At 35.2% G+C, this 18,509-nt stretch overlaps 1 protein-coding gene across 3 annotated transcripts in view; it reads right to left on the bottom strand.

Annotated features, from left to right (window-relative positions):
- The window catches only part of CSMD3 (CUB and Sushi multiple domains 3), a 1,252,643-nt gene that overhangs the window by 346,079 nt on the left and 888,055 nt on the right, over positions 1-18,509 (bottom strand). For all 3 annotated transcript variants that reach the window (XM_049632997.1, XM_049632998.1, XM_049632999.1), the window contains one exon: positions 1,337-1,506. In XM_049632997.1, coding sequence (XP_049488954.1) covers positions 1,337-1,506 — 170 coding nt within the window. The remainder of the gene's footprint in view (positions 1-1,336; positions 1,507-18,509) is intronic.

The raw sequence follows: 18,509 nt of genomic DNA, 5'->3' as shown, positions 1-18,509 counted from the left end.
TATGTTTATCATTGTTGCTTGTGTGATACAGGTTAGTGGCTAGCCATATACCTCTGATCAATGACTTATTTTTCCCATACTTAGCCTGTAAAAAGGAAAATCAGTTCTACATTTAGGCATCCCATTAATCTCGATGTTGACTTTAATTTAGCAAATAAAACTTATTTTAGCAGGAGAATCCAAACCATAAACATAAAAGAGGTTGAAGAGATTATAAAGTCAATTTCTGTTGCCTGTTGGGGAAAAGTGTAAAAAATAGGAATGGCCTTAAATGAATGGTAAAGCTGTATGCATCTAGGCGTACTGTAGAGAAATTTCCCATGTCCATACAGATCTTACAAGCACATAGTGCTGTCTGTATTAGAAAACCATCGATTGTCATCACAGTTATATTTTTTAAGAGAAAAAAACAATCAACAGTCTTAAAATCACTGCTTAAACAAGAATCCCCTACCCCTGCCAACCTGAGATGTTATTTATTTATTTATTTTTTAAAATCTGTGAAAACAGAATTATGTTGAATTTCTTACCAGGTAAGGGAATCTTGACAATGAAGAAACATGTATGCAATTATTTAAAAAAAAATTTAAATGTGATTTTATAGAAGTGTTTGTTGTTATCCTACTTCTGAATATAAATTATATTTACAAAGCATTTACTTTGCGATATATGAATCAGCAAGTATGGAAATATTTTCCTAAAATTGTATCTTTTAAAAATAGGGTATTTGGCTATTTCAACTGTTTAAAATAAATTAATACATTTCACTCTAAAAGTTTTTTATTAACAAAATATACTTTTCTTAAGTAATTTATAGATAGTAAGTCATTATTTTTATGTACCTATTAGATATAAATTTTTTGTAGTCATAAAGGCAAAAACTATCCATGTGTCAACAGAGATAACCAAGTTACTTTACAGACACCAAAGAAAAATAAATCATCATTATATATCTTAAAGAAATGGCCATTCCCATATTATGTTATATATATATGTGTGTATATATATATATATATATATATATATACACACATATATATATATTTTTTTTGTTGAATATAAGATATTTGACATGAAAATGTCCTTATTTTGGTGTTACTGAAACATTAAAATTTATGTATCATAAAGTAAAGGTGTATGTATTATAAATAAACATTGGAAGCATAACACTTACCTCAATGAAAATGATAATAGGAAAATGGAAAATAATGTCTAATTTAAATCTATGAATGGCAGAATCAACTTATGGGTAATTATGCCAATATTCACATATATATACATATTAATATATACTTAATGACTAAAGATGATCTAAATATAAGTTGAGTTCACCTACCTTAAGAACATCTCCTTGTGCTAAATGAAATGTTCTGGCTGAAATGTTGATCCCCTTTCCTGCTTGAACCTGAATACTATAAATGCATTCGTGGTTGTTTTCATAGTTGAGTGGATAATTTGGAGAGAGCAAAATCCCTTCATTATTTGTTGCAGATGCACCACATTCAGCTGCAGGTAAAACAGAATATGGAAGTACAGTTTAATAGAAGGTATTATCATTTTCAAGTAATGTAATGTATGGAAGTGTTAATGCATTTTATTTTAACTAGAGCTTGACAGAAAAGTGATGTACAGAATGGCTGTGTGTTGCGGATGATTCATTCCCTCAAATAATAGATGGGAAGAAGAAACGACTGTCCACGGACAGGACACTTGTACATAAACAGAAATATACGATAGTTTCAGTATTGTCCTCCCGCCCCTAAGATGAAAGGATAGCATGGAAAAAGATGAAAGCAAAAGATTTTCAGGATGCCTTTTAATTTGTAGATCTCTGATTAATTGGTTACCTTTAGATGTATAATTTATTTCTTTTAAAGTATAAAAAATAGAGTGATCAATTTTATTTAGAATGATTCTTATTTGATTTTTTCATAACTGTTTCTGAATTTGACCCTTTTCCCTTCCCATAGTCAGCCTTCTCCTGAGCCAAGAACTTCAGTAACAAAAAGGGAAATAAATACGACATTGCCTTTGAAAACTGATATAATGGGTAGAATCCACTAATCAATAACTACAGCAAACTGGCACCTTTGAAAAATGGATTACCTCTCCCAACTTAAAAAATAAAATAAATTAAGGCATTTTCATAATCAGTGTATGCTACTGCTAACCCTCCTGGTTTAATTTAACAAAAATTGAGGACGTGTCTAACTACTTAGAATTCTCCGCTTTTTTTTCAAGATTTAATTTTAATTTATTACTTTAAAAAGGTTTGTGGTAATGTTCCAAAACCAAACAAGTCCTTATAAATTCCCAAACATATTCCTTATGTCTCAGAAATTCATTGAACTCAGTTTTCTTTCAGATCTAATAACTTGCTTCATATTACTATACCAGAGGTCAGGGAGAGTTCTGTTTTTCAAAGGTTTATCTTAGCAAGAAAATAAAGCAAATCATTATGTTCCAGAAATAAGATTTTTAAAGTAATGATTCATGAAAATAATCATAGGAATTATATAGCACACTAAAGTATAATGAATTGCTTTAACTTCCAAATGCTTAAACGTTAACAAAAATAAGGCAAAAGAAAAAAGGCTAATGAGAAAATGAAAATGATCAAAATGGAGCAGTCAATATAACAACATAGTATGAAATAATAATAAAAACTAATGATGTGATGCTAACAATCAACCAGTCACATGAAGAACTGCCACCCAACAGAGCTCCAACAAGTTCTTTTTATTTTTTTATTTTTTTATTTTTTTTTTAATTTTTTTTTCCAACGTTTTTTATTTATTTTTGGGACAGAGAGAGACAGAGCATGAACGGGGGAGGGGCAGAGAGAGAGAGGGAGACACAGAATCGGAAACAGGCACCAGGCTCCGAGCCATCAGCCCAGAGCCTGACGCGGGGCTCGAACTCACGGACCGCGAGATCGTGACCTGGCTGAAGTCGGACGCTTAACCGACTGCGCCACCCAGGCGCCCCCCAACAAGTTCTTTTTAAAGTAAAAGGAAAAAAAAAACTTAATAACTCCTAATATTGATTTAAATTGTTTTTATTTTAATGCAACTTAAGCATATTCTAACACAAAATAGATACGCTCTTATGCTTTCAGTTGTACACACATATGATACCAAAACATGTTTAAAAATATGGGAATCAAACTACTAAAACAATACGATTTAAAATAGCACCATGTATCTAATGTGGCATAAGATTTCATTTTTCTGAAATTAAGTCGCCCTTGGCAATGGGGATAAGGAGCCAGCTGCTAGCCTACAGACTTTTGGAGTTTGCTGTGCCTTTAAATACACTAGGCTGTGTGATGATTCAATTCTTCCTCATCCCTCTCTAGACTGTGGAGAAACTTCATCTGTATAGTACAATATGATGCCACGTGTCCTTTACTTAGTGGGAAAGAATCATTCCTATTTTAAACCGGTCTCATTTCCTTCTTCTTAGCTTATTAGAAATTAGGTATAGTTGTGGGGGCATAAAGACAAATGTATCAGACCACACAGATGATGCAGAATACACATATGTTTTTATCAGATTATCTATTAGAGAATACACAGTTTAAATTATTATAGAATCATGGATTTCTGAGAATACATTCTTGGATGCCAGCTTGCAAAACACTGATACATTGACTAAGAGCTCAGGCTTTAAAATTCAGAGATTTTGTTTTCAAAATTAAGTTCTATATTCTATCCATATGGCTCTGGAAAGTTATTTATTCTCCATGATTCAATATAGTCATCATTACAATGAAAATAATAACACCCTCCTCAGGAGGATATTTTGTTTGTATGTGTGAGTTGATAACATACCTAGAAAACGCAAGTAGAGTATTTAGCACGGTGCTGGCATACAATAAGAGCTCAAAAATTAAAGTTATCATTATGAATATTTAAGTGTAAATACTAACGGTAGCATTAATTATGCTTTATATACAGAAAAAGAGCTTAGGATACTTACATTGTCCCAGGGTGACTATCCAGGTGTAGAAAGACATTTATGTGTGTAAAAAGCCAGAGGACTCTTCATAATTTTGGAGAATCATTTATAATATTAAAATTATTTTAACAACTTGTGTAAACTGAACAAAACAATCTCCCGGCTCGCCCCAAAAGCAAAGCAATAAGTTACTTCATTACCCATGAAAATATACTAATAATTTATTGCTAAGTTCTCAACATTTGAATATGTGGTTAGTGCCTTCTGCCATAAACATTGTTGGATCTATATTATATAATTTAATGGAGATTTGCTTTTATATGAAAAATAATCTGCTTCTGTGATATTTTTAATATTTCAGTTGGTTTAAATGGTGATACATGATTTTCTGGTTGGTGATATGAAATCAGGACTTTAACCAGAATGGAAGAATTAAGTTAGAAAATTTGGATTAAGTTAGTATCTTTCTCATTTAATCAGGACTGAATATAAACTGTGGGGACCAGAGCAAAATGAAAGTACACTCCCCCTTGCTGAAAATGTCCTGAGCACTTCAGGAGACCAATAAAGCATTAAATCAAGCATGGGACACATCTTAGCATAGAGCCCTGTGTGACTACATAGGTTTCATACCCATGAAGCCAATTATGCGTTTTGTGTCTCACAACTCTGCAAGCTAAAACTTATTTTCTCTAGTTTTAGAGATGGAGACACCAAAGCGAGCTTTCTTGCTAAAATCAAACAGTGTGTAGCAGAGCTCGGATTTACACTGAGATTTACATCTGCCTTTGCCCATGATGTTAAAATTATAAGTATATATTTTCTCTCTCAGGTCAAAATACTTCTTTAGTATGACGGGAGGCACTATTGATGATTATCCCACACAACAGGTAGAGACTGAGACTATTCTAGATAAATTGGTATGCAAGGTCACTTTTTTCTTTATTCTTTAACTATTGCACAGGCTATTAAGGACATTCCATTAAAAACTAAGAGGTTTATTTTATGTGGGCTGGGGTCTGTCCCGGAGATCAGAACGTGTTGACCCCACTTACAAAGTATACATCTATATTCCATTATAGATAATTATTAATGTTCAGAATGATTGTCTCATACCAAAGGAAGATCTTAAAACATAAAAAATGAGAATCAGTTCAGAATGTTCCACTTACATATACAAGAATGTGAACAAATCTATTATTTTTCAGTGAGTCTTGATAAAATAAAGGATAAAAAGAGGAATTCATTTAACCACAATACTAAACTCTAGGAGCTAGGTGATTAATAAAAAAATTATTTTTACATGTGGTCTCATCTTTGATTTTATCTTTGAATTTCAAATATCCCCAAAACTGGCTTACAAGTAGCCAATGTAGAACTAATATTTGCCCTGTACAAGCTCTCCTCCTACAGCACTCTTGTTTGCCAACTGGAATTGAAAGGGATCTAATATTGAAATTAACAACAAACTTTGCACAGTTTGACCATATGCCTGTCTAGCAATGAACATGCTTCTATCTCTGTTGTGTAATAAGCTGACACGATGATATTTTGCAAATGCAAATCTGATCTTGTACTTTGTGCCTCAAATGTACTCACCACCAGCAAATCAAAGTTCACAGAATATCATCATACAAGGCCATTTATACTGTGAATCCAGTCTGACTTTCTAGCTATTACCCACCATTCTTTCCCATGGACCATACAGTTCAGCTATCCTGAACTCCTGGCCCTTTGCCATGGTCTCACACTCAGCCTTTATAACTGCCATTGTTACTAGAGGTAAACACCACCCCTAGCTCCGGTGGATATGATTTCAGGACCCAAACAAAGGAGCAAATAACTTGATATGGAATTATATTTTTCTATTCTTCCCAGCATTGGGTGGCTGTGATGGTGTAATGGAACAAAGGAAATAAGGTCACATTGAAGTACTAACGATAATTCTCACAAACAACAATTGTGGCTATAATGTTCATAAATATCCAGAAAAAATACGGTAACTACAACATTTTTATTGTATATGACATGAATATCACAGCACATTTTCACAAAACATACTTAAAAATGAGAAGATATAACTATCAGCAAACTGTGATTGAACATTCTTAAGAAATGTTAGAATCACTTGGCAGGGGCAGGGGAGGACTAGCAGAACAGCTAGCACTAAGAGAGAAGAAGCATGGTTAAATGATTCTAGCAAGACGAGGTTATATAAACAAAAAACATCAGCTACACGGGAAAGAACAATTTGAGTAAAGGAAGTCCTAGACATCAAAGTGAGTTGAAAAATTGTCATTATCATCCAGTCATAGTGACATTTATGGAGAATATGCAGCTTTCACTGAACAAACCCAAGTCTGTGGCTTACTACATCAGGGCAATGCCAGGGTTTTCAGGCAGGTGCTGTAATAAATTGCGTATCTGATGGAACAAATATAAGAGAAACATTTATCTTAATAAAAATAAAGCTACAGGCTCGTTTTAATACAAAGAATTAATATTTTTGCTTAACTGGGTACCTTGGTAGAGAATGTATACTAAGATATTTAAAGTGGCTAGAGACAGATAATAGTATGCTCTGATTAAACACACACACACACACACACACACACACACACACATTGATTCATTTCACAAATATTTGTTAAATCCTTATTATTTACTAGTCATGAGAGATCCAGTGTTGAAACCCTCATAGAACTTACTTTGTAGCAGAAAAGACAGATGTTTAACTATATAATGATAGAAATAAGCATCTAGTAGGTGAAGACACATAATGAGGAGCACTGTTCTGAATAAAGTCAAGACTTGTCTGAAGGACTGACATTAGTAAATTAAAAGTGATAGGACAAGGTAGGTTGAGGGAAAGAATATTTCAAACAGAAGAAACATTTCTGAGAATATCATGGGGAGGGTTGTAACAGGTTCTGGGAAATGAGAGATCTGGTATGGAAGAGGTTTTATTTTTGCAAGTTTGAGCTAGAGGGAGGTCCCTCAAGATTAGAGTTTCTTCTGTTGTTCATCTGTTATGATAGGGGAAAAATGGTTTTCTTAGATGTGTATGAAAGGGGATGTCACTAAATATGAGCTGCTTGTTGTTCTTGTGGTGGGGGAAAGCTTTTTTTTTTTTTTAAGTTTATGTATTTATTTATTTATTTAGAGAGAACATGAATGGGAGAAGGGCAGAGAGAGATGGTGAGAGAGAATCTCAAGCAGGCTCCATACTGTCAGTGCACAGCCAGATGCAGGGCTCAAACTCACCAACTGTGAGATCATGACCTGAACCAAAATCAAGAGTAGGACGCTCAACCGACTGAGTCACCCAGGTGCCCTGGGAATACTTTTGCTTTTAAGGCTTAGAAAGTCAGTTGCAGAAGATGAAGAATATAGGACTTGATTGAATGAGACGTGTTCATAAAATATTTGAGATTTGGGGTCAGAAAACTATTGCTTCATGGTTAAGGAGTTGCAATGTTTTTTTTGAAGTATAGTAAGCACATTTTCTCCTACTCTAACATGAGCGCAGCACCTGTTTCCTTCATGCTTTGGTCTAGAATAAATTTTATGTTCTAATGTCACTCACTAATTTCTAAAGCTTACATTTGCCAATATGACTTTCCTCCAAAATAATCAATGCTAAGACATTAGTAGGTGATAATGTTTCCTTCTTCTCTCTAATTTGAACTGAGAGGTTATCTTTAAATCACAGGAATTAATGATATAAAAATATTATATAATTTATCAGAGTATTAGGGAAATATTTTTGGAAGACCTTTAACTTTAATACTTCTCATAGAATATAAATATTTGGTATGCAATCTCCAATCCAAACACTATTTGCTATGATACCGTTATTTTGTAGAAAAACAAATCCTGGTCATATAAACATTTTTATTTAAACATACAGATTAAAAAACCTATGAAAGTTACCAACATAAAATTCTTTGATGAGATGAAAATAATATGTTGATAAATATAGTCTTCCTTGGATTGGAGTAGGAGAGAGACGTGTACTGGAATCGGTGGTAAGAGTCACTTCTATAGTGAGGAATTCACTAGAGCAGGAATATCCATTGAATTTCGATTTTTTCCTACTTACTGAAAAACAGGCCAGCCCATGCATCATTAATCTCCATTACTAGGGTAAGAAAATCTGGTAGCATCTATTGTGTGCATACAGCCACACATTTTCAGATAAACTGGTAAAATGCTTTTCAGTAATTTGGCTGAGAAATTTGAAAAATGTCTATGATCAGTGAAGTTTGCAGTTATTTTTAAGAATTTGCATTATAATTGAATCTCTTCTTTTATGCTTTTTTGATAGCACCACAAGTTTATTTAACCAAGGTTAAAATAAACTTGACTTGAATTATTCAAAAAACAGAAAAATTTCAAACCTAAGCATGTAGTATGCCAAGTCAAATAAGGTGTAGCATTAAGTACAAGTATGATTTTCCATATGCTTAATTATTACCAGAGTAAAAATAATGGTAATTCTTGTGTTATATAGAATGGTGTGTTGGCAGGGGGGAGGGGGGCCATTCAAACTGTCAAATCCAAATCAACCACTTATTTTATATCATAAATATAAATTTACCTTTTTTAAAACTTTTTAATCCATTATTGAACCTGCTATGTCACCAATCTAATTTCTACTATATTTCCTGAAATTAAGACACCACTGATTTTAAGAGTCACCATTATTTTGTGCCTCAAGCAAAAACGTTGCCAATAATCTGTGATAGCCATTGGTTGTGAGATACATACCAATTACAGAGATGTTCATTTTTTTTAAAAGGGGCATCTAAGAAATTGTGAAATGTGATAAAATGTGTTAATAATATTGGATACATTCAGGAACACTTTTCCTAATATGCCTTTATGACTTGGCAGTATAAATAACACATTAGTACTTTAGAAATTTTTTTTGTCAATTTTTTTTCTCAAACAGGTACTCACATAATGCCTAGATTCTCAGAAAGTGGTAGAGATGAGAGGGTAGAGAGGAATATTAATCTTCTTATGCCACTGCTGAAAATATGAGAATCCATTAGTGTTACTTGTATAAAGTCTGGCTTTACCTTTCCTTTGTTGTTCTTAGACAACAGTGACACTTCACTGGATTTCTTTTTTTCTCTTTCCAGTCTCTCCAAATACAGCACAGTTATATGTCCAAGTGCAAACTACTCCTTGTTTAAGTTTACAAATCAAGAGTTTCTAAAAACATATTTTCACTAAAAGAATTTAATCTGGAATTTGCTACATTTCTCCTTAAAATTTTATTTTAGTGCATTTACTATATTCAATTTTTACCACAAAAATCATGGCAATCATTATTGTCATGCAGAATTATTATTTTATGAGTTAGTCATAATTAAAGAACGTAAGTTTAAAACTTTAAGAAAATTCAATATATAAGGGGCACCTGGGTGGCTCAGTCAGTTAAGCCTCCGACTTCAGCTCAGGTCATGATCTCACAGTTTGTGGGTTCACGCCCCGTGTCGGGCTCTGTGCTGACAGCTCAGAGCCTGGAGCCTGCTTTGGATTCGGTGTCTCCCTCTCTGCCCCCTCCTCCTCATGCTCTATCAACAATAAACATTAAATTTTTTTTTTAATTCAATATACAATTTTATGCCAAAAAGGATGGAGGATTTCCTGTAACCTGATAATGTTCTTTCAGGATTCCTTTACTTCTATAAGCAGCTACTCAGAGTCTACGGCACTCAGTTCATTTACTCATTAAAAATAACACTAACTATAATACCTGTGGATATATCAGGTGCTATATTAGGTCTTAAGGATAAGGCTCTTAGGTGATATGTGAGCTAGAAGAGAGATAGGTATGAAAACTGCACTGCACTAATGTGTAATGTGTAGCATAATACAAATTTGGCCTGGGATGGCAAACATGAGCAAATCATACGTTTTAAAGGAGTGGCAAGATGATAGATCAGGGACGACTTCATGGAGTACATTATCCTTGATTTGAGTAAAACAAAATGTTATAAAAGTAATAAAAATGGTGAAAAAAAAGATCCTGGGCAGAGAGAAACGGAGAACTGCTTGAATGAAAAGCCTCGATTGATATGCTTAGGAGAACCAGTAGTTCATGTGCCACTCTAAGAAATTCAGACTTTATCATGTCAGCACTAGAGGCCCACCGAAGAGTTTTAGGAAAAGAAAAAGAGGAACAGATTTAATAAACCCATCAGGGCAGCTCCATGGGGAATGGATTGCAGCCCTGGGTTCCTAGAGGGAGGAAAAGCTAGAGAAGGTAACTGTAGCAAACAGGAGATGGTGAGGGTTTGAACAAAAGTAATGGAAGAAGAGATTGAAAGTAAAGGGCAGAGAACTTGGAGAATAGTTGGAAGCGGGAAATAAAAGAAAGGGAAAGGAAAGAGTACATAGGAAGAGGGGTGGCTTTGAATATGCTCATGAATCTACTTTTGTACGCGATGAATTTGCTACTCCTGCGGGATAGCACGTGTAGAAGTCCACTCAGCACCTAGTCGTGCTTGTAGCCAAGGGCTTGCTATTGTAAGCCCCAGACAAAAGGATGCATCCAGAGACCGTGTATGAATCGAGAAGAAAAGCAAACACCAGAATCCACGGAGCCTCAGAACTCAGAGGCAAAAGTGCATTCAAAGAAAGCTGTATCCTATCAGCAGTGTTAAATGCCAGAGAGAGTTCAATTAAAATGAATACTAAGAGTTCACTGCTTTGGTAATTAAGACGCGGGGAAGGCAGGGAGTAAGACAATGTCTTTGATGATATTGGTGGTAAAGGAAGGTAGAGAGCTACCAGCACAGCCAGTGGTGGCATAGGTTGGAGGGCAGAAATCTTTATTTGTGGTTGTTTGTGTTTGTTGCTGTTGTTGCTGTTGTTTCGGTTTGGGATAGTTATGAATTTAAAAAATTGAAGGGGCGCCTGGATGGCTGAATCAGTTAAGTATCCGACTTCGGCTCAGGTCATGATCTCACAGTTTGTGAGTCTGAGCCCTGCACTGGGATCTGTGCTGACAGCTCAGAATCTAGAGCCTGCTTCAGATTCTGTGTCTCCCTCTCTCTGCCCATCCCCTGCTTGCATTCTCTCTCTCTCTCTCTCTCTCTCTCTCTCTCTCTCAAAAATAAACATTTAAAAAAGAAAGAAAAAATGGAAAAATTTTAAAAATGAAGGTGTTTATATTAAGTACAGACAGAGATGGAGGTTAAGCAGGATTTTCAAAAGCCATCCCAATTCTGAAGACCTAATATTCTAGCATTTTAAAACTACACTATTAAAGAAGTCACTTGGGAAAACCTGTGTGATTTTTAAGGTGATAAGTGAAGATGAAGGATTATATTCTACATAGACTGTGATTATGGAACAACATATACATAAGAAAAATTGCTACAAGAATATAGTAAACAAATTCTGCAACAGTTTTAAGACAAATGACTCAATATCTAAAAATACACTGAAAAATGTGATCATTGTGCTTAGAATAGATTATTTTGTTATTTTATTTTCATTACCTTTTTGAAGACGGCATAATGGGCTGAAATGGTTATTGGTTTATAATGATAAGACTTTTAAACATATGCATTACTCTTTGTTTCATTTAACTCAACTGGTAAAATAATAGTGCTATAAAACTTTTTGGTGCTGTGTGAAAAATGTTTGTATACAAATATTCCTAGTCCATTTACATGTACTTCATACATAGTTATGATGTAAGAGAAAATAATCCTTTATATCATAGGAATGTTTTTACATTTCCTAGTGAGTTATTCTAGCGAAGAGGACCAAATTGTAGTAGTAGGTATTTGGAGAATAAGACGGCAACTAACAATATTTCTGATATTCCAAAATTCTAATATACTTTTCTAGACCCTGTGAAAGCCCAATAAATACTGTTAACAAGGCAGTAGTGATACTAGACTAAGCGAAACAAGTTGTTTTTTGGACTAAAGGATAATAAATAGTGTTTGTAGGAAACAAGAACAAAATATAATTCTTTCACCCAATAGAATTTAGCTACTCTGCATGTTATATGCAAAGCTTTATATATGAAGGGGATATAAGCAATAACAATGGTTAATGGCATTTAAGTGCTTCCTACACTAAGTGTTTTATTTATACCTCTCAGTGAAGTAAGCCTGTATTTCCAGAGACAAATTTGAAGATAGGAGTAGCTGAATACATCTACCCAAGATCACAGAATTGGTGAAGTTTCGAACTCAGATCTGTTAGTCTCCAGACCCCAAATTCTCAACTACTAGTTGTCATTTCCACTGCAAGATGAAGATACAAATGACAAAATCAAGGAACTTCACTTTTGCAAGGACGACAGCAATAGTATGAATTAACTATGCTACAAAGTAAGGGGTATAAAAGAACTGACGACATTCACAGTTTTAAAGGAGAGAAAAATCCCTTCTTATGGAAAAGTCAGACAATGTTTCATCAGGAAAGTAGCTTTTGGGTTGTATTTTCAAGGATAGGTGGGATTCTGGTGGTCTGGATAATGGAAGGCAGGATTTCGGGGAAAGGAAATAATTTCACTAAACAATATTATTGCTGCAGCTGAGGTCAGAGAGGTTGTTGCCTGTTTTCTCCTCTAGAGTTTTGATGGGTTCCTGTCTCACATTTAAGTCTTCATCCATTTTGAGTTTATTTTTGTGTATGGTGTAAGAAAGTGGTCCAGTTTCATTCTTCTGCATGTTGCTGTCCAAAAAGTCTCAGAGAGGGAGGCAAACCATAAGAGACTCTTAAATATGGAGAACAAACTGAGGGTTGGAGTGGCAGGGAGAGGGGAAAATGGGTGATGGGAATTGAGGAGGGCACTTTTTTAGATGAGCACTGGGTGTTGTATGTAAGCTATGAATCACGGGAATATACCCCCAAACCAAGAGCACTGTTTACACTGTATGTTAGCTAACTTGACAAAAAAAACAAAAACAAACAAACAAAAAAAAAAAACCCAAGTTTGAAGAAAAAAAAAAGAATGTTATTAATTTTCCTGAAGGTTAGGGAGGGAGAAAGGAAAGGTAGGAGTAACTTTTAATTTTACTTAGCCCATGGGAATCTGCTCTCTGCAATGTGTTGATTAAATAATATTAAATTTAATCTTAAACCATAAGTATCCGAGACGTTCAAATCACGTTTCTGATTTGGAGGTTAAAATGCAGTGTCTTTCATCTAAAATAGTCTCAGATTAAGTGTAAACTTAACAAAGTAATGTACTGAAACAGGAAGAAGGGAGAGTAGGAAAGAGGAGTGGATAGATCTTCTTTGTACATTTTCCTGTATTTATTGTGAGCACCGTCTCTGTAACATTTTTTTTCTTCCTCTTCTACTTTTTTTTTTTAATTTTAGAAAGAGCAAACATGAACATGGGGGAGGGTCAGAGTGAGAGAGACAGAGAATCACCAGCAGTCTTCACGCTTAGTGCAGAGCCTGACTCGGGGCTCCATTTCACTAACCAAGGCTCGTGACCTGAGCTGAAATCAAGAGTCGGATGATCAACCCACTGAGACACCCAAGGCGTCCCTCTAACATTTTTAAGTGAAAGAATAAGAAGGTAAATAAGGCACATTTGGTTTCCTAAATATGATGGTGATATCTATGATATTGAAAGTTTCTCAATACCTAGTTAAATGAACCAAATTTAGAGTAAACAAATTTTTAAAGTATGTAAAACAGTACATTTAAAGAGGGGAATGTATAATGTAATGAATGTGTCAGACGTATGTTGCCTAAATTAAGGTATGGTTAAAAAGCATAGTTGCTTTCTGAAATAAAATCTACATTAAACAGAGTCATTTAAGTAGGATTATTGATTCACATATCATTGTACACATAAAATAAAAATTATTTTCAGCTGAAATCATTACCATTTGCCCCACTGACACTCTCCAAAACCAATATTAGTTAACTTTTTCAAACTGTAATATGTAATTTTCTTTTAAATAAAGTATTTTTTTCAGTTGAGGTTAGGGGGAGAGAGAGTTTACCACATTTATCTTAATATTCAACAAGTCCAGAAGTATTAAAGAACTGTTTCTAAGACTTATTTCCACAAATATAATCATAGTGAAGCTTGGCATTTTTGTAAAGAATTTCAGGCATGATCTGTCGATCCTGTCCTAAGTTCTAAGTTAAGGTTTTTGTGATCAGAGGGATGGGCTTATATTTCATGTTTAAACACCGTAAAGAAGACTCAGTAAAACATAAAGGGACGTTTTGGTCTCTTCGACTTCCTATCCTTTGCATAACATATATAATCTCAATTCTCTGATATTTCCCTATTTTCCATCACTATGTTTCAAATGGCAGTGGTCAGTAGGAGACTTTCTTAGCTGTTTGAAATCCAAGCTGTCGCTGATTTCTCCATTTCATCGCTTCTTGCTGGTAATAATGAACAATTTTTTAATATGATCTGATTAACCAGTAAATGGTAGCCTAAGGTTATTTTAACTAGGTCTGCAGAAATCATAAAACATCACCTCCCCAGTCTTTTGAGAAACACCCACAAAAGCTTTGGGGCATCTGGGAGGCTCAGTCAGTTAGACGTCTGACTCTTGATTTCAACTTAGATCTGATCCCAGGATCCCAGATCCTATATCCAGCTCTGTGCTGAGCCTGGGGCCTACTTGGAATTTTCTCTCTCTTCCTCTGCCTCTCGCCCCCTGCTTGTGCTCTCTTTCTCCCTCTTGAACGAAAGAAAGAAAGAAAAAGGAAGAAAGAAAGAGAGAGAGAGAGAGAGAGAGAGAGAGAGAAAGAAAGAAAGAAGGAAAGAAAGAAAGAAAGAAAGAAAGAAAGAAAGAAAGAAAGAGAAAAGGCCCTGAGAGTCTATTGAGCCTGAAATAGTGGACCTTTCTTTGAACAATGAATGAAATGTCATGATTTCAAATTCAGGGAGAAGCCTCCTGCTTTCCTCTTCAAACTGTATTAAAATGCACGATGCTAAGTACTCACTGATTATATTCATATACTATAAAGCAAGCTATATCCAGTTCCTGGAAAATGTGGCATTTTAGGTGAGTTTTTAAGGTATCAAAGGGTTTACCACAGATTGAAACATTTTTTGCAAATTAAATATATAAATAGGAACAAAATTTCACATATTAACAATTTAATAATTTCTTTTTAATTTTTTAAATGTTCATTTATTTATTTTGAAAGAGAGAAAGGGGGGTGGGCAGAGGGGCAGAGAGAGAAAGAGAAAATCTCAAGCAGACTCCATGCTGCCAGCCCAGAGCCCCACGTGGGGCTCAGTCTCAGGAACACAAGATCATGACCTGAGCCAAAATCAAGAGTCAGATGCTTAACTGGCTGAGCCACCCAGGTGCCCCGATAATCTCTAAATAACTTTTCAGAATAAGAAATATTAGCTCAAATTTTCAGGTTTCATGGAGATAAAATGAGTAATGTAACTCCTAATGCAGATAATTCTTGATTTTACATCTGCAAATATAAAAACCATGAGCTAGAGTCCCAATCCTTGACTCTATATATGTCCTCAGGCACACCTTCTGGTTGTTTAATATCTTTCTCTTTTTTTAAAAAAAAAAAAGTTTATTTATTTTTGAGAGAGAGAGAGCACACACGCGAGCACAAGCAGGGGAGGGACAGAGAGAGAGGGAGGGAGAATCCCAAGCAGGCCTTGCACTGTCAGTGTGGAGCCAAATGCAGGGCTCAAACCCACAAGCCATGAGATCATGACCTGAGCCTTTGAAACCAAGAGTTGGATGCTTAATCCACTGAACCACTCAGGTGCCCCACTTAATACCTTTCTAAGCACATGAAGCCCAGGGAGTATTTACATTCTGTGGAAAGTACCAAATTAATCCAAGGAAATGAATCATCCTGTGTTTTGCCATTCTAATTTACTAATCTGTTATTGTCTTCTTTCTACTAATAGCAAAAAGAGACAAAACTATCTTCAGAAAAAAGTAGGCTAATTTAGAATGGGTACTTCAGATCACACACATACACACACAGACACAGACACACACACTCACATACACACACACGTCCAGAAATTTAAAAATAATTCAAAGAATCAGAAGCAAGATTGCTTGTGCCAGCCTATGTTTTCTTTCAAGGGATGATCCTTAGCAGACTATTGGTTTTGGAAATGGCTTTTCCATTCAAACTAGATATGAATCATTGGTACTAGTGTGGTATTTGTTGCTGACAACAATACATGACGAGTCATTTCATCCTCTCATTACAGATTCCAGATAATGAAATAAAATTCAAATGCATCTTCTTGTGTCTATTGAACAATAAGATTGCCTACAGAGTAGATAATTTGTCAGTATAAAACATAATAAATTCAAATTTCCCTTAAGTGATAGAAATCTAACCATCTAAAATATGGCACCTTGAATTAAAATGTTACATATTAAACATCTGATAGATGGATAGGGATTCTAGTACATAGCGGGCACTCTGGGAGCTGAGTGGAATAAACAGATTAAATGATAAATTGCTATGCCATGTGCTAAGTGCTATAAACGAGTTTGGTGGCGGCACTGTGAATGGGATAAACGATTTTGCCTGTAGAAGTTGAGGAAAGCCCACAGAGAAAATGAAACTTAATCAGGTCTTGAAGGCATGAGGCACAATCTGCTAAAACATTGTGCAAGTGCCTTTGGTCTTCCTAAGAAATATCTCATCTCATTATGTTCTTCATGTTCTTAAAAGGCATTATTAATCAGGTAAAACAGATATGTAAATGCATTAATTTTTATTTTTAGGGGAACTAAGGCCTGCATGAATGTGAGTAAGAAACTATCTACTTCCCTGGTCTTGACCACACCCAGTCTCTTAGGAACAGTAGGTGGGTTGGAGATTCCTTGCAGAGCTCTCACTCTAAACAGTAAACTGTACATTCTCTGCCTTGATTCCTAATGGGATGTAACTAAGAGAAGTCAAAAGAGTTGAGTGCCTAGGTTGCACTGCAGAGCAACGTGCCGGGAGATTATAAATCGTAGAACCATCCCCTACCGTCTCCTCTGTAGCAACACTACTGATACGAGAGGAGAGGTGAATTATGAACAGAGTTGGGGATCAGGGGTCCCCAAAACATTATAAAAGAAAAAAATTATACAGGAGAGACAAACACATGATCCTGCAGAGTATAATTTGAGGCAGGGCCAGTTATACACATTTAAAAAAATTTAATCTGTAAAGTTAAGCCCAAGTGTTCTGAAAGTCACTGAAAGAAAATGGTCTCTATACACTTGACTTGAGTGTTCTTCTGTCACCTGAAGGTGCCTTTTTTCTTTTTCTTCTATTAGTGTTCGCTACGCTCTGTTTGTCTTTCTTTGTTCCTATTTTCTTTATGACCATCAGTATTACAACAGAGGTTTTTGGTTTCATTTCGTTTGCTTAAATTCTTTTATGGAAAAGTACTCTATAAAGCAAAATTAAAAGAAGAAAGCCTTCTTGTAGCGGGTCATGTGCCTGGAATTTCATTTTATATAAATTAGAATTACACAAATTTGAAATATCTTAATAATTCAAATATTAATAAATGCTTACTTAATTATAACTAACTTTATGTAAATAATTCAATTGAAAATAATAAAGAATCTCCTAATTTCAAAGCTGTGGACCAAGTAGGTTGTAGACCATGTTTATTTTGATGCCACATGGCTCTTTCCCCTTTTGTTTTAACTGGAAACCCCTGCCATCCTTTAGTACACTATGCTTTGCCTGAGAAATACTAGGGCATGATTACAGTGCATTCCTTCATTCATCTTACAAATGTTCATTGAGTGTCTGGTATATACATTATTTTTTGCACTTGAGATTGAGCCATAAAAAAGAGAGAGAGATGAAAATCCTTAGCTTTCATGAAGCATCTATTTCTGTGATAGGAGAAAAGCCACAAACACGTATAGACAGATAATTCAATTAAACACTTGGCCAGATGGTCATAAGTGCTGAGGAGAAAAAAGAAATTAGAAAACAGTGGGGAGAGAAGGAGTGTTCATTGAGGGCATCCTTTGAGAAATCACATTGGAACAGAGATCTGAAGAAGGTACAGGAACAAGTATGTTGACATATAAGGAAAAGCATCACAGGCAGAGGGAATAGCGAATCCAGGTGGGGATGTGGTTGGCATTTGGGGAAACAGCAAGGAAAACAGTGTGAGATCAATGCAATTACTGTGTTAACAAAGTCACCATTTCTTCCACTTCCATTCTTCCTCCTTGTAGTTTATTCGCAACTCAGAGCCTAACAACTTTTATGTCACTGATAAGGAGGACATCCAAGGATCCATATGTTCCTTTGACAATCCTTTGTTCATACCCTTTCATGGTTCTCCGTGTCATCCTGAGTAAAACCACAATCCGTGTAATGGCCCAAAAAGTACTCCGTGATATTCTCTACTCCCTTATCTTTCTGCCCTCATCTTGTCCCAGTCTTCCTCCTTCCATTCTTCCTCTTACCCTTCTATTCCAGCTGCAGTATGCTCTGTTTCCCCCTCCTCTGATGGGTTCTGATGAACGGACTATCAAAAGGACAAATGTATGTGGATCCTAGGGTGT

Source organism: Panthera uncia, chromosome F2 (genome assembly GCF_023721935.1).
Source record: "Panthera uncia isolate 11264 chromosome F2, Puncia_PCG_1.0, whole genome shotgun sequence".
Classification (NCBI taxonomy): Eukaryota; Metazoa; Chordata; class Mammalia; order Carnivora; family Felidae; genus Panthera; species Panthera uncia.
The sequence above is the reverse complement of the archived record's forward strand: the minus strand, read 5'-3'. Positions and strand labels throughout refer to the sequence as shown.